This window comes from Malania oleifera, chromosome 8 (genome assembly GCF_029873635.1).
Source record: "Malania oleifera isolate guangnan ecotype guangnan chromosome 8, ASM2987363v1, whole genome shotgun sequence".
NCBI classification, from domain to species: Eukaryota; Viridiplantae; Streptophyta; class Magnoliopsida; order Santalales; family Ximeniaceae; genus Malania; species Malania oleifera.
Genome location: NC_080424.1, coordinates 13,928,521 through 13,951,134, shown reverse-complemented (window position 1 = coordinate 13,951,134; position 22,614 = coordinate 13,928,521). Strand labels below are relative to the sequence as shown.

The window sequence follows — 22,614 nt, the reverse complement described above, 5'->3', positions numbered from 1 at the left end:
ATCTTGTATATAAGATTTGATCAACATATTTGCCTTTACCGATCAAAAAAAAAAGAAAGAAACAGATTCCCAATTTTCTAGCTGACATCCTATTCCCGCTGGCCCCCAACTTTATACATAACAACTTGTAACTAACTACTCTGGAATGCCCCATGGGCTCTACTACACTTGGCCTCCATTTGGCCCGTTTACACTAAGACAACAATAAAGCAGTAAAATTGATGTTGAAGACTCAAGAGACTTCGACCCATCGCCCAGCCCCGCTTCCACTTGATTAACGCTCTCGACCCACGATGACCCGGCTCACGAAGAGCTCGTCCTGCGAAGAGATGTCCCGCCCAAGCCCCTCAAGCTGCTTGGCATATTCTGTTCGAGTCCCCTTGTGAAGCGCCTCAGCCTGCTCGGTCCGCGTACAAAAATCCGAGCTCCTCAGCGAAGAACAACTCCTTTGTGAAGAGCGTCCATTCATCCCAGCTAAAGAGCCGTGTTGAGCTGCGCAAAGTATGTGGAGACGGTAGCCACCGCCCCAGTAGCTTATGTTGCTTTTCCAGAAGAGACCAGCAGCCCTTCACCAACCTTGCCTGTCATGGCTGACATTGAGCCACTGTGTTTGAATTTTTACTAACCACTGTGTCGTGAGTTGCAGTGGGTGTTTGTAGAGCAGAGCAGCGTGCATGCGTGTGTGAAGTAGAACAGAGTGTTATGTGAGAGAGAGAGAGTTGAGTAGAGAGCAGTAGTCTCCTCCTCGTATTATTCTCCTGATTATAGTGAAGTTGTGTGTGCTCCATGGACATAGGTCAGGTTGGACCGAACCACGTAAATATGGTGTTCCATTTCTATTATTTATTTTTGCCGTGTGATTGTTGCTCCTAGATCCACCTCCAACAATTAGTATCGGAGTGAGGTTGGAGCAAAATCACCGGAGAAAAATTCCCAGATTGGAGCCTCTGTCCAATAGCTCAAAACTCAATTTTGAGCCCAACATCGTGTTCCTCTCATCGAGACGAAGCCAACGATGGTAACCGGAGCTCAAACATAGCTCAGAAGAGGCCACACGCGCTTGCACGTGCCACCGACAGCGACGTGACGTTCCCACACGCCCCCATGCGCCGGCAAGTGATCGGCAGGTGGCCTCACGTGCTCCCACGCACCAGCGATCGCCCAGTGAGCGCCTGAAGGTTGAAGACGGCCACGTCAGCGCTGAGTCAGCACACCGAGTCAACACCCAGTTAGCCGCCATGTCAGCGCCCTGCATCAGCACCTAGTCAGCCAGGTCCTGCAACACGTTAGCGGTCGAGTCAGTAGTCCACATCATCCTCTACGTCATTTAGGCCCACGCCACATCAGCTGCCACGTCAGCAACTTAGACCCACAGTACCATATCAGCGCCCCATCAGCAGTGGTCCCCACCATGCCATGTCAGCAAACGGCGTCACTAACGCTGTCAGGAATATTTCATTATGTTTGACCAGAATTTTAACCGGGCTTTTCAAAGCCATTTCAAGTCCGTTTTTTGAATGACTTAAACCATTTCTAAGGTTTTCGGCCGTTCCGGATTCAACCGTGCCATTCGTTTGAGCTAATTCTGCATCTAGATCAACAAATCGAGATGTCAAATGAAAAGAGCTCACAGATCGAGATGTTTGACGGTTCGAACTTCGGTTTCTAGAAAATGCAGATTGAGGACTACTTATTTGGTAAGGAGTTGCACTTACCATTGAAGGAGAAGCCAGAATCCATGAAGGAGAGCGAGTGGAAGTTGCTCACCTGAAAAGCTCTCAGAACTATCAAAATGACGTTGGCAAAGTCTGTTTCCTTCAACATCAAGCACTTGACAACAACCAAGGCCCTTATGGATGCACTATCCAATATGTACGAGCAGCCATCAGCTGCGAATAAGGTACACTTAATGAAATATTGTTTACTATGAGCATGTCTACAGGTGAACGTTTTAGCAGACACCTTAATAATTTCAACGAGCTGTCGAATCAACTCGCCTCGGTTGGAATTACATTTGACTGTGAGATCCGTGTCCTACTGATTCTTAGTCAGCTGCCTAAGAGTTGGAAAGGTGTTGTTACTGCGATCAGTAGCTTCGCAGGAAAATCGAAGTTGAAGTACAATGAGGTCATCAGCATGATTTTGACGGAAGAGATCAGAATGCAGTCGAACAATGCCTCCACTTCAAGTTCAGCCTTGAACGTGGAAAACTGAGGAAAAGGAAGAGGGCATGGATGATCAAACAATCGCGGTAGATATAGAACCAGGCGATCTAGATCCAGAAATCCCAGAGGTTCCCAGGGCACAAAGAACATTATTGAGTGCTAGAACTGTGGAAAGGCCGGGCATTTCAGAAACCAGTGCAAAAGTCCGAGAAAGGAATCTGAGGCGAAGACAGAAGCAAATCTCACCTCTTCCTCAGGAGAAAAAGATGCATTGATATGCTCTTTGGAGAGCAAGCAAGAGTCTTAAGTCTTAGACTCCGAAGCCTCATTTCATGCCACTTGCAGTAGAGATTGTCTAAAGGAGTACACACCACGTAATTTTCGTAAGGTGTACCTTGGCAACAATCATCCTTGCGACATAGTCGGCAAGGGAGTTGTGAAGATCAAGATAGACGAGTCAGTATAGAAGCTGAAAGATGTCATATATATTCCAGACCTGAGAAAGAATTTGATCTCAATGGGTCAACTAGTAGATGAGGGATACATGACGACATTCATTGGTAATGAATGGAAGGTTTCAAAGGGTGTATTAATGATTACGTGAGGTAAGAAAAGCGGGTCAGTTTCCAGACAAACACCTGTGCCCCAAAGAAGGAAAAACTAGAACTAGTCCACTCAGATGTATGGGGACTAATGCCCGTCTCATCCATAGGCGGAAGGAATTACTTCGTCACGTTCATTGACGATCATTCTCGGAAGATATAGGTTTACTTTCTGAAGTATAAGTCAGAAGTCTTTGATGCTTTCAGGGTATGGAAAACTATGGTTGAAAATGAAACTGGTCTACGCGCTCTACGTTTGGAGGATCTGCGAATTCCTCCTGCTTATTCTAAAACTTTCCGAGGCCCGCCTCATGGCATCCAAGTTGAGAGAGATAAATTGAGCAAGTATGGCCGCCTCCTATTGGGATGTACTATTAAACCTAAATTGGGGTTATCCGCTAAGAACTACGGTAGAGCAGTTTATGAATGTCTCCGCGATGGACTTGATTTTTACCAAAGATGATGAGAACGTAAACTCCCATGAGAATCAAGAAGCTGAAAACAGACAATGGTGGTGAGTATGAAGACACCAGGTTCAAGAAATTCTACTATGAGCACAGTATCAAGATGGAAAGAACTGTGCCAGGTACGCCTTAGCACAACGGCGTAGTCGAGCGGATGAACCGAACATTGGCTAAAAGAGTCAGAAGCATGCGTATACAGTTAGGTTTACCATTGCAATTCTGGGTAGAAGCAGTCGACATAGCAGCGTACTTGATTAACAGGGGTCTATCAATACCATTGGACTACCATATACCAGAAGAGGTATGGAGCGGAAAAGAGGTGAGACTTTCATATTTGAAAGGTTTTGGTTGTGTTGCATATGTACATATCAGTGATCATGTCAAAAATAAGCTTGATCCTAAGTCCCGGAAATGCACCTTTGTCGGTTACGGTGAAGATGAATATGGGCATCACATTTGGGATGATGAAAACAAGAAGTTGATCAGAAGCAGAGACGTGATTTTCAACGAAAAGGTGATGTACAAAGACAGGCACACAGCAAAATCCACTGAACCGGTTCAGAGAGAGTCAACCTATGTAGATATGGATGATGTCCTAGAAGGTGTCGGGATGCAATAGCAGAATGCCGAGAATCCTTAGGCGGAGAAACAAGTGGAGCATATCGTCACATCACCGCCTCCTACTCCAGCTCCGGAGCTTAGGAGATCTTCTCGGCCCCATGTACCAAATAGAAGGTGTTGGCCTAATAAGGCTTACAATTCTTATTTTGATGATAACAAATCAAATGATATATTTAATATGTTTCAAGTAAAAGTGTTCAGGAAAATAACAAAACTCAAGTGTATAAGAAAGTTCATGTATTACAAAGAGCATGAAGAATGAAGTCATATTGTGAAAAGCTCAAAGGAAAGAATGCAACTACAAAGATGGTGGAAGAACAAGTTTTGAAGACTAGATTATACTTTTAAGGATATTCTCAAATGTAAGTACTTCAAAGTAAATCTTAAGTATAAAGAAATTTAAAGCTCATAAAAATTCAAAAATATGTTTTTATATATATACTCAAAAGAATATTTCTTAAATCCATAAAAAGAAAGGGTTTAAGAAAAGAAATTTTTTTTTGAAATAATGAAGTTTTTAAACATATTTATTTCAAAATATTTGGAAAATCAAAAATATTTTTTTAAACATATATACTCTAAAAAGTTTTTTTTTTTTTAATAAATAAAAAGGGCTTAAAAAGAGAAGATTTTTTAAACCATGTTTTTAAACATATTTATTTCAAAATATTTGGAAATGAATTTTAGGAATCTTTGGGAGTAATGGATGATTTAAAAAAAAACACTCTATAAATAGTTCTAATCTCAAACATTTTAAATAAGAGAAAAGAAATTACAAAGAAAGAGAGAAAGAACTTTGATGAAATATTCAAAAGAATTTTGAAATTGAAGAAATCCTCTAAAGTTTCCAGATCAAGTGTTTTTCAACAACTTTTCTAATCCAGAGATATTCAAAGGCTTTTAGATCAAAGTAAGTTTTTTTAAAAAAAAGTTTTAGATCGACTAATCTTCAAGTATTCAAAATTTTGTTTTCAAATGATCTGAAATTCTTTTAAGATAAACTCTCTGATCTGAAATCGATTTACATTCTGAAATTAAGTTTTCCAACGATCAAAATTTTTATCTTCTTTGGAAAATTATTTGATAATCCATACCAAGTAATTGAGCTTGAAATTTCTTATATTTAAATTACTTTAAGGTATAAAGTGAGCTGATTGGTGTATTAATTCACTCTACTGTGAGAGTTCACTTTTGTACACATATTCCTTCGTTATCTTTCTTAAACAATTCTGAGTTGTTGAATCGTTGAACCAAATAAGGGGTTGTTATTTGGAGACGCAGGCTCTAGCCTAATTGAAGGAGTGCATTGTAAGTTGGTATTGTTCCACCAGGTAAAGGAACTGAGATAGTGAAATCCTTTGGTGTTTTTGCCAAAGGCGAGGACGTAGGCTGTGTTGAAGCCGAACCTCGTAAAAACTCTTGTCTCCTTCTCTCTACTTTAATTCACATACTTTATTCGCTTTTGTGATAAAATTTATGAGTGCAGGTTGCAGGATTTAAATTAAGTTCTTGATCAATAGAAAGTACGTTTTGATTAATCTTTTGCGGAAACCCAAAAGGAGAGTACGTTGATTAATTTGCGGAAATCTTAATCAAGTAAAGTGAATAATAAAAGGTTACAGGGAAAGCAACGGAAGCCTAAATGTTATTGATTGATTGATTACATTGATTGAATTATTATTTTAAATTCCAGTTTTCTTAAGTGTTGTTATATATTGTATTTTGCTAGGTTATTAAAATTAGAAAACTTAAAAATCAAATAAAATTAAAAGATTTCCAATTCACCCCCCCTCTTGGGAAGCTATTCTTCATTTCAGAAGGCATATAGATTATTTACTTCTTACAAATGGAGGAGAGCCCAAATGCTATGATGAAGCATGTCAGTTGGCAGATACAGGCAAGTGGAAGCTTGTGATGAAGGACGAGATGAAGTCCCTCACCTCCAACAAAATGTGAGAACAAGATGGGTTGCCCAAAAGTGAGAAGACTCTTCACAACAAGTGGGTGTACTAGATCAAAGAGGAGCAAGATGGCTCTAGAAGGTACAAGCCTCGGTTGGTAGTCAAAGACTTCAAGAAGAAGGAAGGGATTGACTACACCGACATCTTTGCACCAGTTGTGAAAATGATGACGATCAGATTAATCCGTAAGAATCCAGTAGACAAGAAGGTGGTGACTACTGAGAAGCTGAAGTTGTGCTCAATTTCAGTTGGTCTTCATGCTTGAAGACAGATATGAGCACATCATTTGCTTATACACTGGTTGAGATGGTGTCACCGTCTCCAAGTGGGAGATTGTTGAGTTGCGTACAGTATGTGGAGACGGTAGCCACCACCCCAACAACTTATGTTGATTTTCCAGAATAAACCAGCAGCCCTTCACCAACCTTGCTTGCCATGGCTGACATTAAGCCACCGTGTTTGAATTTTTGCTAACACTCCACCTCCCCATGGCTATATATAGCAGTGTGTCGTGAGTTGCAGTGAGTGTTTGTAGAGTAGAGCTACGTGTATGAGCGTGTGAGGCTGAACAGAGTGTTGTGTGTGTGAGAGAGAGAGAGAGAGTTGAGTAGAGAGCAGTAGCCTCCTCCTTGTATTCTCCCGGTATAGTGAAGTTATGTGTGCTCCGTGGATGTAGGTCAGGCTGGACCGAACCACGTAAATCTGATGTTCCATTTCTATTATTTATTTTTGCCCGTGTGTGATAGTTACTCCTAAATCCACCCCCAACAAGCCGCCCGTTCGTCCTAAAGAGCCGTCCATTCATCCGACATGAAGAGCTGATATGTTCGTCCGAGCCCTTTAGCCTGCTCGGACTCCCCCCTTGGCTTGAGTCTCATAATCTCCCCTTTGGTCGTCTGCTCGCAGCCTCCCGCCCAAGCCACTTCTCCTCTCTGGTCGTCTGCTCGGACTCCCCGACCTTCCTCTGTCTCAGCCCGTAGTAATACCCTCCCCTTTTAAGCACCTTGCCCACAAGGTGAGGAAACTTCTCCTTCCACTTATGATACCACTTCCACACATCCTCCTTCTCCTCAGCAACTTCAACAGAAGCTCTCTTGAAAACTTCCCCTGCTCTGACTTCTTTGAACAGGAGCTCAAATAACAACGAAGCCACCATCCTTTCTTCATCCTCAGCTGTCTTTAAGGTTGCAATTGTTTTCACATTGATACCTGCTTTAATGTAGAAATTAGCCACCATGGTGGAAGTGCTCCAGTCCATGGAGATGTAAGGTTCACTCTTCATTTCTTCTAGAAGCTTCTCCATGTTCTCAATATCAAATCTTCTCCCATACGAGTTACTGCAAATTCTGTAGCTACAGTTATTGGGAGAGAATCCATTCTCCTTCATCCTTGATAGCACGTTAGGAATTTTCTCAAGCATGCCAGCTTGTGTGTAGAGACCCATGAGGTTATTGTAAGTAAGATTTGGGGAGATAAAACCCATCTCATCCATTGTTATGCTAGTCTCTGCAATATTAGTTGCAATTATAACCTTTTGTATGTCATAAGGGGGCCGTAGAAACACTTTTTCCTAATCTGCACCAGCTATGGATGACGGTAAAGGAAGGATCCAATCAAAAGATGCCCCATCAAATTGATATGTAGCAGTCAGTCTATCAAGCAACACATAAATTTCTGAGACTGCACCTTCGGCATTAGTTTCATCAATATGGCAAACCAAGTCTTCAAGAAGATCATAATCAATCACACCTTCATTCAATCTTTTCAAATTAAGACAAATCTGCTCACTGAATGATTGAGAATTCTCAGGAATATAGTATGGATAAATATAATTGTTAGAGAGCAGAGATTCGTCACCCCAAGCAGATAAGATGAGATTTTTCTCCCCCCTCTGGTGGCTCATAGGACCTTTTGGGAGCTTTGCTTTCATGAATGACGCATTTGGTATAGATGCTAGAGAATTTAAAGCAAGATGGTAGTTGAGGCTTTGATATGTATCCTCTAAGAAGTTTGTTGTAACAGGATGTGTTCAGCCTTGAGCAGTAACAACTGGGCAATGACCAAAATATCTTGAAAATAAGTTTTGTTGGCCTGTTTAGGCTTACAAACTCTTGATTTTAATGATAACGAAGTAAAGTCATCTCATGTGTTTCCAAGTGATAATATTTCAGACAAAGATGATTTGCTCAAATTTCACATACCCTGACATGAAAGCTTACAAGGATCAAGGAACAAGGAAAGTCACACATGAATACCAGAGATCCATAATGAAAGCTCATAGAAGTCTGGAAGATTAAAGAGAAGCATCAAAAGGACTCAAAGCAAAGAAGTTTTCAATTTGTTTGTAGAATAAAGCTTTGTAAGTACTCTAAGTTTATTCAAATATGAATTTTTATATTGAAGCTCATTAGGCAAAGACACACTCAAAAATCTAATGTCTTAAAATCTTGAAACATGTTTTTCAAAGTTAAACAAGTTTATACTCCAAGAATAACTAAGCAAAAATGAGAGAGATAAAAATGCTTTTAAAAGAAGATAAGTCTACTGACAGACGACTGTCTATCACATGACAGACAACTGGCATATTTTTGTTAGGTTTTAAACACAAGTCAGAAGCCTGACAGACGATTGTCAAGCAATTGACAAACGACTGCCAGTGACCAGTGAGTCATCTGTATGTGTTCTGCTAGCCGACTGCCAACCTTCTGTGTGTTTTTGAAAAATAGATTTGTTCTGTGACAGACGACTACCACCATGAGGACAGCAGACTGCCACCCTTCTGAGTTGTTTTAAAACTAAGTTATTCTAGTGACAGACGACTGCCAACCTGAGGATAAGCGACTGCCACCTCTTTGTTTGTGAATTTTATAGTTGATATACATGGACAGACGACTGCCAGTGACTTCACAGTCGTCTGGCTCGCGACAGATTTTAAAATTTCCAGTGGACATATTTTTCAAATTTAAATTATTTGAAGCCCAAACTAAATTACAAGTTGGACCCTACTCCAAGTAAACTTGGGAAACAAGCAAGAAGTCTTTATACATCTATAAATACCCTTAAGGTTCATTAGTTTAAACACCAAGAAATCAATTTAGCTCTCATACTCTCTCAAAGCTTACTGAAATTCTGAAAGTTCTCTATTGCTCTCATCACTCACGAAAATCACTGAAGTCTTGCTGAGTTTCTCACTGTATTTGTGCATCGATTGTTGATTCTTTCATCCATTGAAAGAAACCTACGGTGATAAATCTTTAGAGCTTCAATACTGAATTTCATATTTTGAATTTACTGAAGTACATAGTTTTTCAATTTGTACTAATCAGCTCTTTGAGGAGCAAGTTCTTGTACGCCTTGTTTTGAATTTTTGTAACAGATTGATTGACGGTTCGAGTGCTGAATCGTTGGACCAAACAAGGGCATATTGTTTGGAGAAGGCGGGCTCTAGCCTTACCCAAGGAGTGTTGTAATTGGTATTGTTCCACCTGGTAAAGGAACGGTGATAGTGAATCCTTTGGTGGTTTTGCCAAGGGCGAGGATGTAAGCTGTGCTGAAGCCGAACCTCGTAAAACCCTGCGTTCTTCTTTCTCTTTCCTACTCTTTATTTTTTTTGCAAAAGATACAATCTGTGTGGTTGCTTTAAAATTCATAAATTCTGAGTGTTCGGTTGTTAAATAGACCAGAAGGTAATTTGTTTTGGATTGACTAGCGTTGATTATGGAAATCGAAAGGGACTACGTTGGTTGATCATCCTTGACTGATTTATTTGAAAGTTTATTTAAAAGCTAAACATTAGGAAGAAGTATAATTGTGATACAGGGCTTATAACAAGTTCAGCAAATTTTCATATTGATACAGGGCTATTGTTACAAGGATTGAGTGATTGATTATATTGATTTGATTGTGATTACTCTAGATAAATTTTGTGATTGTGTTTAAGTTTTCATTATTGTTATAACTCAAAAGAACTAAGACAAAGAGGAATAAAATTTTTAAATCCCAATTCAACCCCCTCTTGGGAAGCTAATCCAATTTCAAGTTTGAATCGACTGTTGCCGACATAAGAATAACTTTCAACTTTTGAGTGCCATCAACAGATTGTTTCTCAACCAAAACTTTCAAAACAATAAGCATAGAATCATCCAAAAGAGACCGCTCATGCACTTCATCAACAATGATATGAGTAACACCAAGCAAGTTGTTGTCAGCTGCAATTTTCCTCAGAAGAATGCCTGTTGTGCATAATAAAAGCTTCGTTTTCTCATTCCTTACACTATCAAGACAAACTTGATAACCAACGAGAGAACCATCCAAACCAAGTGAAGATTCACAGCGCTCATGAGCAACTCTCTCAGCCATGGAAATAGCCTGCTCGTCAGAACCCACACTGACTGCATTATCCTTCCACATTTCAGATTCATCCTCTTCCTATTGCTCCACATAGTGACGAATCCAATCTGCTTGAGATGGATGGTGTGACTCTAGAGTATCATCATCCCACCGCAACATATTGTCTGGATCCATCGATTCAGGTGTATAGTCTCCCGGGTCAAACACAACAAATTTGTAGTTTGCTTGAAGGAATAAATCTTTGTTGTAAGGCTTAACTTTATGCAGCCTTCTTGGAGGAGGAGGAGGAGGAGGAGAAGGAGCTCGTCATGTTGCGCATGTGTAGAAACACTGGATCTAGACACTTTCTCGCTGGATTGGACAAACTCAATCCCTTCTCAATCAACTGAGTGAGTCTGAGACTGCAACTGGATTTTTGTTGATGCAAATTTCTCTTACCATTAGGTTCACCCATTTCAGTCACCTTTTTGGACGACATATCCGAATCTACTACAACTGGAGCCAAGGGGTCTGCTCTCTCTGTATTATGTTGCTCCCCATTGTAGCCCTCATAGTGTTGATGTTTGAAATCATTGCCAGATGTCCCTCCTGGGCTTTCTTGGTTGATCTTCTGCTTGCCGAGCCGCTTCCCACTCTCGGAAAGAGCTTCCAATTGTTGAGTAATAGTGATCTAATGTGCAGCAATGGATTCCAAAATCTGGTTTATGCGAGTTCCCTCTCCCATGGTCGCAGGAACTTGGCTCTGGTACCAATTGTAATGAATCTGCTAGTGCGAGTTGTATGATTGGATAAATTTCAATAGGAAAATGGAATGAATGATTGAATGGAGATTTACTGAATGCAATAAAAATGGAAATGAAGCTATAGGTTGGCTGGTTAGATTCCCAATTTTCTAGCTGACCCCTTATTCCCGCTGGCCCCCCAGCTTTATACATAACAACTTGCAACTAACTACTCTGGAATGCCCCACGGCTCTACTACGCTTGGCCTCCATTTGGCCCATTTACACTAAGACAACAATAAAGCAGTAAAATTGATGCTGAAGACTTAATAGACTTCGACCCAGCGCCCAGCCCCGCTTCTACGTGATTAACGCTCTCAGCCCACGATGACCCGACCCACGAAGAGCTCGTCCTGCGAAGAGACGTCCCGCCCAAGCCCATCAAGCTTCTCGACATCTTCTGTTTGAGTCCCCCTGCGAAACGCCTCAGCCTGCTCGATCCACGTACAATGATCCGAGCTCCTCAGCGAAGAACAGCTCCTTCGTAAAGAGTCGTCCGTTCATCCCAGCTGAAGAGCCGTCCGTTCGTCCCAGCTGAAGAGTCGATCTGTTCGTCCGAGCCCCTTAGTATGCTTGGACTCCCCCCCCCCCCTTTGGCTTGAGTCTCGTAATCTCCCTTCTGGTCGTCTGCTCGTAGCCTCCCACCCGAGCCACTTCTCCTCTCTGGTCGTCTGCTCGGACTCCTCGACCTTTTCCTCTCTCTCGGCCCGTAGCACTCTCTCTCTCTCTCTCTCTCTCTCTCTCTCTCTCTCTCTCTCTATATATATATATATATATATATATATATATTCCATCACATGACCAAGATTTGAGTACTATCCAAAAACTTAGAAATTTAAATAGTTAAAGGCATTCACAATTTTGCATTTTTTTTTTTAAAAGAATCTTCTTATCTAAGGTTTATTTTCGGTGCAAAAGTAATACCGAAACATTCAAATCAAGAAGAAGAATCAAAGCAAGTGGCGCGTAAAAGAGGCAATTTAATCATAGCGGTTTTTTCTTTCTGTATTGACTACTATAGTGTTCATAATTACAGATTTCCAGACGAATAAACATCTTGAAAACTCGAAGCATTGAATCAGATCAAGAAAAGAACAAAGAAACGAACAAAAACTCAGAAAATTGATGGCAAGAGATCGAAACAGACCTGAATTTGATGAATTAAACGGAATTTGAGGCGTTCGATCGCTGTAACTTGGTGCGACGTTCGCCATCTTCAGAGTTCGTAGTGAAGGGAGAAAAAACGCGAGAAAGTGAGAGAGTTGTGGAATCCTTCAGCTCAGCTCATGTGATTTGAAAACAAAAAACAAAAACAAAGAAGGCGCCAAACCTGTGGAGTCATAAATTAGGCATAAAAAAAAAAATTAAAAAATTTTGAAGGTGGGGTTTTTTACCCCCTAAGCATTATAATGGGACACCTTGTTACAAAATATTCGAATTGAGTCAAAATTACTTAACTCGAAGATTGGGATTATCACTATAGCACCATCGAAATGATAGAGGTCCAAAATCCCTTGGTACATTTCTAAGATCATGTCAGGTGCTACTCTCAAGTGGTTTAAACTTATGTCTGACTCGAACTTCTAATCTTAGAGGCACTGAAAATTAACCCATACCACTAGGCTATAACCTTGGTGTTAAATAAATATATTACAAAAACACATTTATTTACATTTCTAATTTTTTATTTCTATGGTTCTTAAATCCCTATTTAATATGCTTGCTAGTGTTTTTTTATTTTCTATTTTCATTTTCTATATAATGAATAAATAGATTATGACAACTCATTTATTTTTTTTGCGAGTTTTATGTTTTAATTGTCAATTTTTTGTTGTTTCCCATAAAAAATAAAAATATGCATTTATATTTTTTAAGTTGATTTGACAATTTGTTTCCATAATGCTTTAATATCTAAAATAATTTTTTGTAAATTAAATCCTTCATTTTATACATAATTTTTAACAAAAATAAAAAACTTCATTATTTTTAATTTCCTAGTTTTTGATAATGGTACAAATGGACTCCTAAATTTTATGTGTTTAAAGTTTTTTTAGTTACCTAGTGTAGTGACCCGAAAAATAATAAGAATAAGGAAATAAAAAAAAAGGGGATTTTTGGTTTGGTGAGGACCAAACCGTCGACGGTTTGATGGGGTTGCATAAAAACCATTGATGATTTTGTTATTACTGCAGTCAGGTTAAGGGTGAAACAGTGAAAATCGGTTTGGTTAAAGACCAACCGTCGACGGTTTTTTGGGAGCCCAGAAAAACCGTCGATGGTTTTGCTCTAGGACAGAAAGCTATATAAAACCTCTATATTAAATTTCTTTGTAAAATTTTAAAGGCCCTCTCTCTCTTCTCTCAGCTGCGAATTCTCTCTCTCTCTCTCTCTCTCTCTCTCTCTCTCTCTCTCTCTCTCGCTCTCCTCATTTTCTTACTCTAAACTCGCCCCATCGACGATTAGACTCCGTATTTAAAGCCTAGCGGCGATTCCTGTCAATTTGACCAAGACGGAATTGTGTTTTGATGATCCCAAACACCACTCCAAAAGTATGGTAAGGGAGTTGGTTTTTAAGAATAATTAATTATTTTGTTTGTTTGGGTTTAAGAATGTTGGGATGATATGTATTCTCAAGCTGAATAGATAAAATTAAGAATTTTGGAATACAAGGATTTGTGCAACTGTTAGCTTTGGTGTATTCCCAAGAGGGGGGGTGAATTGGAATTTAAAACTTTTTCCTAGGTTTAACCTAAATAGCAACAATACATTCACAACCTAAGGTCTGCCTATGCAGTTCCAAATGCACAAATAAATGTAGCGTGCCAAAATTAAAATCATGCGTAGCATTCACCAACTATAACATACATGTACAGGAATGTAAATTACTGAAAGATAAACAGTACACACAAGATATGTTATTAGGGTTCGGCCAACTGTGCCTACATCTCCGCCTTGGCCACACTAGCACAAGGATTCCACTAATGCTCACTTAATGGGTGGAGCGACACCGATTACAATCAGGTCAATTAGCACAAGGCTGACCTCAACCTTTACAACTAGGTTAATTAGTGGGGCTGACCTCAACCTACACAATCCTTACTGGGCTGGATTACCGCCCCCTCAGGCCATGCTTGGAAATACAAGTATGCTCAAGAGTGTTCTAAGACAAGTTATATCTTTGAAACAATTTATATCAAATCTCAATAACAAACTAGGGTTTCAAAGATTTTAATCAGATAATCAAACTATCTTTAAAAGATTTCCTTCAATGAAATGAGCACAAGAATAGTTTAAAAAAGTATTATAGCTTGTAAAAAATATTTTGCACAACAAAATCAAAGTTATAGGACACTTGCAATAACAATGCAAATATCTTAAGTTTACTAGTTTATCCCAACACTAGATTTATTATATTCAAATCTGTTGGATAAACTTTGCTAACTCTCCAAAAATAATATCACACTCAAACAATCAAATGGGAGTATCTAACACTATCTAATGAACACAAGGACAATCAATATACTCTCACACTATCAAGATGTATTAAGGGAGTGAATATTTGAGAGTATTTTGGGCAAAATGTGATTTTGAGATAGAGAGGATTTTCGCTAATGATTTTGGCTAATGTCCCTCTAATCTTGCAAATGAACTCATATTTATAGACAAGGTTAAAATTATAATCATTTGGGACCTATTGGGTATTATTAGAAAAGTTCAAAAACGCTTAAACACATTTAACCCAAATTAACCTGATTGTACCGCGGTTAAATTAATTTTAACCCGCCGAGGTTCCAATGGTTGAACTGAGGTTTGGTCACCCTAATAGACACAGTAATAAAAGTAATTTAAACGAGTTCGGTCGCCCATGTCTTGGTTCGGCAACCCGAATTAAAGTCAGTAGCTTTTTGTTCGACAGTTCGGGTGCCCGGCTCACAGTTTAGTTAACCGAACTAAGCACTTCGGTCGCCCGTCCCCTCTTTTGAACATAAACATTCGGTCGCTCGAAAAAGTGCTTTGATAAGCGGTCGGATGCCCGAGGAAGATAAGTTCAAAATAGGTTCGGGTGCCCGAATACCAAGTCAACATGTTGACTGGTTCGGTCGCCCGAGCCGCTTTACATGGCATAGGTTTGGTCGCCCGAACCTTCTCATCTTTTCCCATTAAGTTCATTTTAGCCTTATTTTAATTCCCTTGAATATAATAAGTGATGCAAGGGACTTTGTGTACTAAGTGTTGGGACCTAGGGTCTTTTCAAGTACGCCCAAAAACTTGGCGTCGGTCGACCGAAGGGTTCCCTAAAGTCATTCGGTCCCTATGGTCAAACTACGGTCTTTTTAAGACTTACAAATACCTACATGCATGACATGCAGAGATTATTACAGACCGATATACCTAGTTACTATTACAGACCCATATTACAATCATTGATTTGACAATACAAATTAAAGTCTTCCGGGTCTTCATGCTTTGCTTTCATGTGCTATCAATTTGATCTTCCTAATATGGTCCTGCACACAAACTTAGCAAACGTTAAATACCAAAAGTATTTGTTATTATCAAAACTGGGTGTGACCCATGGGGTCAACAATATCTCCTTTTTTGATGATGAAAAATATATTATGCAAAAAGTGGGTACAACCTTGAAAGGCTCCTCCTGGTAATATGCATAATGTTAAAGATTTGTCAATGCAAACATTTTTCAATTTTCATGTACCTAATTTTTGCCTTTTCTCCCCTTTTTGGCAACAGCAAAAAGGTTCATAAAATAAATCATGTAAGAAAGGCATGTGGGTATGAATCATTTAAATACAAGATAAGATTAAGAAAATTTATAGAAATTTCGACAAAATGCCATTTGAAAATAGAGCATTTTCCCAAAAATACCTGTATAGAAATGACTTGATTGAGTTTTAAATTTACAACATATCCACAATAATCAACTCAAACAGTTCAGTATTCTCCAAATATAAATATAACTATCAATATGCAAGATATATGATAGTTATGCATTTCATGGCACAAACAAATTCATGGAGTATAAAGTATTGACAGGTTTAGCAATTAAGCACACAAACTCTATAACTAGTCATTTAAATAATTTAAATGACATAACAAACGTAATTAGACCAAAATTATCCACAAACCATAGCAATTTAAATCATATCATAAGACCCGTGAAAGATTTGAGTTAATAGCACATGACATATGATACCAAATGGAAGGTTTGAGCATAAAAACAGTCTAACTAGTTCGCATGCATTTTTATGTGTAGTTAAACCAGTTATGCGACTTGAAAATCATATATGTATATAATAATAACAATAATATTAAGGCAAGACAAAAAAATTTGGTTTTGAAATAAGTTCTTACCATAAAGTATTACAATAAGTATATATATGTATGTATATAAATATATATCCCCTTATGATGTTTGCTTAAAGTACTGGGGGTTGCTTGCCCAAAAAAATTGGAGATCATGCAAGCAAGCAACATTTTTCTGGTTTAACATTTAAGTACAATTGATAATATAACCAAAAAAATACAACCATGTAAATCCTAAGAATATAGCACATTCAAAACACGGTTCATATGGCAAAATAGATGATTGTGGCAACAATAAACATCATGCTTTAAATTAAGATTTTCAATAATATTATTTCATTTAAGCATATGCCACAGTGAATAACAAACTGATCTAAGCCAATAATGCTAGTGAGCATAACAAGATAGGAATTTAATTTCAAATGCTCCCCCTATCAATTTGAGTATGTGCTTAGATTCTTTAACCACTTATACTAATCAAGGATTAATTTCATTATGCTTATTAGTATAAGCCATTCATTTTGACACTTTAAAATCAACTATACTGAATATTAATCACTTTATTTACCCCCATTAGTATAGTTGTCCCTATAGACCATAGATGCATCATAAAAGTGTATATTAAGGCATGCAATAGAGTTCATGACCTACAAACATTCCATATCAAAGCATAAGCCTTTAAGCACTGGATATAATGTTCAAGGATACTAGAAGAGCCTCAATATTTCAATAGGTGAAGGTGATGCATATAAGTCATTTATGCGCTTTCTATAGGGATGGATTTTAGCCTTTCTAAATCTTTGATGATTATGTTAGGATGAAGTTTAATTATTCAATTGATTTTCACTCATCTTTTCAAAAATATTTTAATGTTAATTTTATCATAATCATCTTTAATACAAGGTTTTGGTTTGGGAAAAATCCTGTCGAAATTTTGGTAGCACACCGTCTGTAAATCGGACATTTCCCAAATTTTCATGCACCAAAACTTGATAGATTCAAGCAATCAATTCAAAATAAATCAATTTGAGCATGCGAGAACCTATAATCCACTACCAGTATGCAATTCTCAACATACTGCATCAACCATGCAGTTGGCGTTCCATACAAGCATGCAAGTAAATAAGTTTCTGCAACAGCCTTGCAGATGGCGTTCCATGCAATCCAGTATTATCAAACAATATATTCAATAACACATTACAATACTAGATAATCACAAATCACTATCCATCAAGATATAATATGAACAATAAACAATAGTGGATAGTTATGAGTTTATTATAGTATTGTTATTCATTAAGGCATACGGACATAAATGTTACGAGATAAGGAGAGCATTTTAATTTAAATAGATATGAAGGTAAAAGCTCCCCCTGAGTTATGCACTTAACTCATTTAAATTCCTTTTTCATTTTCCAATTCTTTAGCCAAGAGTTATAAGATTTTCAATGGTTTAGTCTTGGCATGAATGCTTTAGGCTTATTGGACCAACAGTCACAATGAATATTCATTAAGATAAGCCTATGTCTGCCTATTTTCTTATGAATCCAATACATGTGAGAGGCACAAGTTCGAATGGTTTCCAATTAAAATGTATATGCATAGGTCTACTTGAATTTTATATATTCATCTAGATTAATACCTAGTGCAACCAACTTAGCCATTCAACTCATTTCAAAGGATATGAAGCTCTAAAGGATATGACTTAATGTTTTGAGAGCTGATGAAGATTATTTAAATACTCTTAATAATAAAATTATTATTGAGTTCAGAAGAGTATTTATTATGAGTGGACATTCAAAATATTTTCATGAAAGTAGATAAGTCCAAACAAACTAGTCAAGGAGCACTCAATATATATTAGTCATTTATGATCAATAGTGCTATAAACCTAGAATGATGACTGCTACTTGTTCAAGGCTTTTAAGTTCAAGGATGGGTTTAGGATTAAATGATATATAGTGTGATATGGGTTCCCTAAACCACAAGCTTGTGCGATGGACAATGTATGCTTAACTTAAGATGTTTACATTTAAGTATGAATTAAGCATTTTGAACTGTTTACCAAGCAAAAATGCTTTGTCCAATTTGAAAGTGGATTTTATTCAATTTTTGTAATGGCATGGTTGTCTTATGATTCTTAGTATTGCAATAGTGTATAGTGATTACATATACCAAGATTTGAAATTTTAAGCATGCACCACTTCCCGAGCCTATAGTCATCACTACCCCTTAAACCTAGGAACTAAGGATGATTGAACATATTTATGTAAAGTTAATTTACATCCATTTAACTTTAGGTCCTACGGGGTTTGCTTTCATGATAAGCCATATCATTTTCTTATCCAAGCCACGGGCATCTCCAGATGAACAATTATGTTTAGTGTGCCCCTTTCTTTTGCAGTGTAAGCAAGTTATGTATGTGCGTGACAAAGTATGCTTTCTGATTTTATGTTTGCATGAAGAAGCATGATTATGAGATTTATAATATGAACCCTTTTTGAAAAATTTATTTCTTTTGAATCTTAAGGGTTTATTATGATTATTCATTCCATAGTTTACTTTAGAAGCAACTTTAGAATAATCATCTATTCCTTCATCTAAGCAGGCAAGTTTCAATATTTTCTCAATCTTTTTCTTTTCAAGAATAGCATGATAATTTTCTAACCCCTTTAATTGTTTTACTATTCTTTTGTTCTCATTCTTCAAAACTATTTTATGCTTAGATGCTCTAACTAGAAATTTGTGCATTTTCAATAAGGTCTTTTCTAGTTGTTCATATGACAACATGCTTTTAATATTCAATTTAGCATAAGATTTAACAAAAGAATTAACACAATAATTTTCACATGAATCATTGCATGCTATGTCAATAGTAATATCACAATATTCAATAGATGATTCATCAAGTAATGTGCTGCAAGAATCAACAGATGAATCATCACATGCAATATTAATTAAACTAGAAGGAGAAACGTATACCTCCTCGTTGGTTATTGCAGTATACTCATGATCTGCCACTACCTGATCATTAAGACTTGGAGCATTTGGAGTGGCAATCTCTTTTCCCTGGGTCTCTCCATATTTCCTTTCTAACTCAACCCAGATCTCCTGTGCACTACCACAAGCCATAATCTCATGAAGAATATTAGTATCTAAAGCATAGTATAGTAGATCCACGGCATATGAATTTGCATGCATAAAATTAATATCATTTTTATTACCTGGCATACAAATTCCACTCATAATCACTTGCTAGGCCCTCCAGTTCATAGATTTTATAAACATGCATATTTGAATTTTCCAGTGGGTGTAGTTAACACCACAAAACAATGGAGGATTGTTGGGTGACTCTCCCTCACTGAATGGGGATACACCAAATTGAGCCATTGCAATTTTTTTGCAAAAACGTTTAAGTCTAGTGCAATGAGGCTCTGATACCAATTGTTTGCTTTGGGGTATTCCCAATAGGGGGGTTGAATTGGAATTTAAAGTTTTTTCCTAGGTTTGACCTAAATAGCAGCAATACATTCACAACCTAGGGTCTGTTTATGCAGTTCAAAATGCGCAGATAAATGTAGCGTGCGGAAATTAAAATTATGCACAGCATTCACCAACTATAACATACATGTGCAAGAATGTAAATTACTGAAAGATAAACAATACTCACAAGATATGTTATCGGGGTTCGGCCAAATGTGCCTACGTCCCCGCCTTTGCCACACCAGTACAAGGATTCCACTAATGCTCAGTTAACAAGTGGAGCGGGACCGATTACAACCAGGTCAATTAGCATAGGGCTGACCTCAACCTTTATAACTAGGTCAATTTATGGGGCTGGCCTCAACCTATACAATCCTTACTGGGCTTGATTATCGCCCCCTCAGGCCACGCCTAAAAATACAACAATATTTTCACTCAAATGGTACAGTGATAGTGCTTTCACGTAAAGCAGATATGTACCCCAATACGCACAGTATACTTAATCAATCACACATCAACAATGTAGGTAATGTAAACTCAATGATTTGTATCTTTGTGCAAGAAACACTCAACAAGCTATGATAACAAGTATGCTCAAGTGTGTTCTAAGACAAGTTATATCTTTGAAACAATTTATATCAAATCTCAATAACAAACTAGGGTTTCAAAATTCTAATAAGATAATCAAACTATCTTTAAAAGATTTCCTTCAATGAAATGAGCACAAGAATAGTTTGAAAAAGTATTATAGCTTGTAAAAAATATTTTGCACAACAAAATCAAAGCTATAGGACACTTGCAATAACAATGCAAATATCCTAAGCTTGCTAGTTTATCCCAACACAAGATTTATTATATTCAAATATGTGGGATAAACTTTGCTAACTCTCCAAAAATAATATCACACTCAAACAATCAAATGGGAGTATCCAGCACTATCTAATGAACACAAGGACAATCAATATACTCTCACACTATCAAGATGTATCAAGGGAGTAAATATTTGAGAGTATTTTAGGCAAAATGTGATTTTGAGATAGAGAGGATTTTCGCTAATGATTTTGGCTAATCTCCCTCTAATCTTGCAAACGAACCCATATTTATAGACAAGGTTAAAAATATAACCTTTTGGGACCTATTGGGTATTATTATAAAAGTTCAAAAACGCTTAAGCACATTTAACCCAAATTAACCCGATTTTACAGCGGTTAAATTAATTTTAACCCGCCGAGGTTCGGGTGGCTGAATCGAGGTTTGGTCGCCTGAATAGACACAGTAATAAAAGTAATTTAAATGACTTTAGTCGCCCGTGTCTTGGTTCGGTAGCCCGAATCAAAGTCAGTAGCATTTTGTTCGATAGTTTGGGTGCCCGGCTCACAGTTTGGTTAACCAAACTAAGCACTTTGGTCGCCCGACCCCTCTTTTCAACGTAAACGTTCGGTCACCCAAGTAGTTGAAAAGTGCTCTAATAAGGGTTCGAATGCCCGAGGAAGATACATTGAAAATAGGTTCGGGTGCCCGAATACCAAGTCAACATGTTAACTGGTTCGGTCGCCCGAGCCGCTTTACACGACATAGGTTTAGTCGCCCAAACCCTCTCATCTTTTCCTATTAAGTTCATTTTAGCCTTATTTTGATTCCCTTGATTATAATAAGTGATGCAGGGGACTTTGTGCACTAAGTGTTGGGACCTAGGGTCTTTTCAAGTACGCCTAAAAACCTAGCGTCGGTCGATCAAAGGGTGCCCTAAAGTCATTCGGTCCCTATGGTCAAACTACGGTCTTTTTGAGAGCTTACAAATACCTACATGCATGACATGCAGATTATTATAGACCGATATACCTAGTTACTATTACAGACTCATATTACAATCATTGATTTGACAATACAAATTAAAGTCTTCAGGGTCTTCATGCTTTGCTTTCATGTGCTATCAATTTAATCTTCCTAATATGGTCCAACACACAAACTTGGCAAACGTTAAATACCAAGAGTAATTGTCATTATCAAAACTGGGTGTGACCCATAGGGTCAACAGAAACCGCTGTAGGCGTGAATTTAGGATCCTTGCGAGCGTTTCCTCAAGAAATCAGGTAAGGGGAATTAAATTATATTATTAATTTCTGAAAATTAATTGATTAAATTAAAGTAATATATATATATATATATATATGTGTGTGTGTGTGTGTGTGTGTGTGAATTTTCTGACTTATCAGATATAAATATATATATGAAATGGTAGTTTTGAAAATTTCCAACGTATTATTGGATAAATTATTATATGGTTAAATATTATTAAAAATTTGTGTGACATGAGAAATGATTGTGATTACTGAAAAATGAATCTATGAATATTTTATAAGATGAATGGGGTTTATGATGAGATATGAACAAATATGTTTTAAAAAGTTATGTTGATATGAGATTTAAACAGACATGATTTTTATCTAATATGATATGATGATTTGAAATATACACAGACGGGATAGTTTTATAATTATTGATATGATGAACAGTCATGAGTTACAGACGAGATGTGTTACCTACACATGGATACTCATGAGCTTGAGCACCATGAGGTACAAACGAGATGTGTTACACATAGATACTAATGAGCATGAACATGTTTATAAGAATTGAATGTTTTTGGGAAATAGATTTTTATGTATAATGAGTGATGGAAATGAGAACCCGGTTGGCTAATGATATGAGAGCACGATACCTTTGCTAGTGATTGATTTAGTGCAACCACACAACTCAGGGAGCGTGTAGGTATTGAAAGTCGATTGGGCCTTCGAAGAGATGTTGACTGCCCCTGGGTCTAGACCTGGCTACGGTGGGCCAATGAAACTACAAATGAGGTAT

At 37.7% G+C, this 22,614-nt stretch overlaps 1 protein-coding gene across 3 annotated transcripts in view; it reads right to left on the bottom strand.

Moving 5' to 3' along the window:
• Positions 1-12,368, bottom strand: part of LOC131162322 (protein PARTING DANCERS) — a 50,683-nt gene extending 38,315 nt beyond the window's left edge. For all 3 annotated transcript variants that reach the window (XM_058118665.1, XM_058118666.1, XM_058118667.1), the window contains exon 1: positions 12,092-12,368. In XM_058118665.1, the coding sequence (XP_057974648.1) occupies positions 12,092-12,158 (67 nt within the window). In that variant the 5' untranslated portion in view covers positions 12,159-12,368. The remainder of the gene's footprint in view (positions 1-12,091) is intronic.
• Between the last annotated feature and the right edge of the window lie 10,246 nt (positions 12,369-22,614).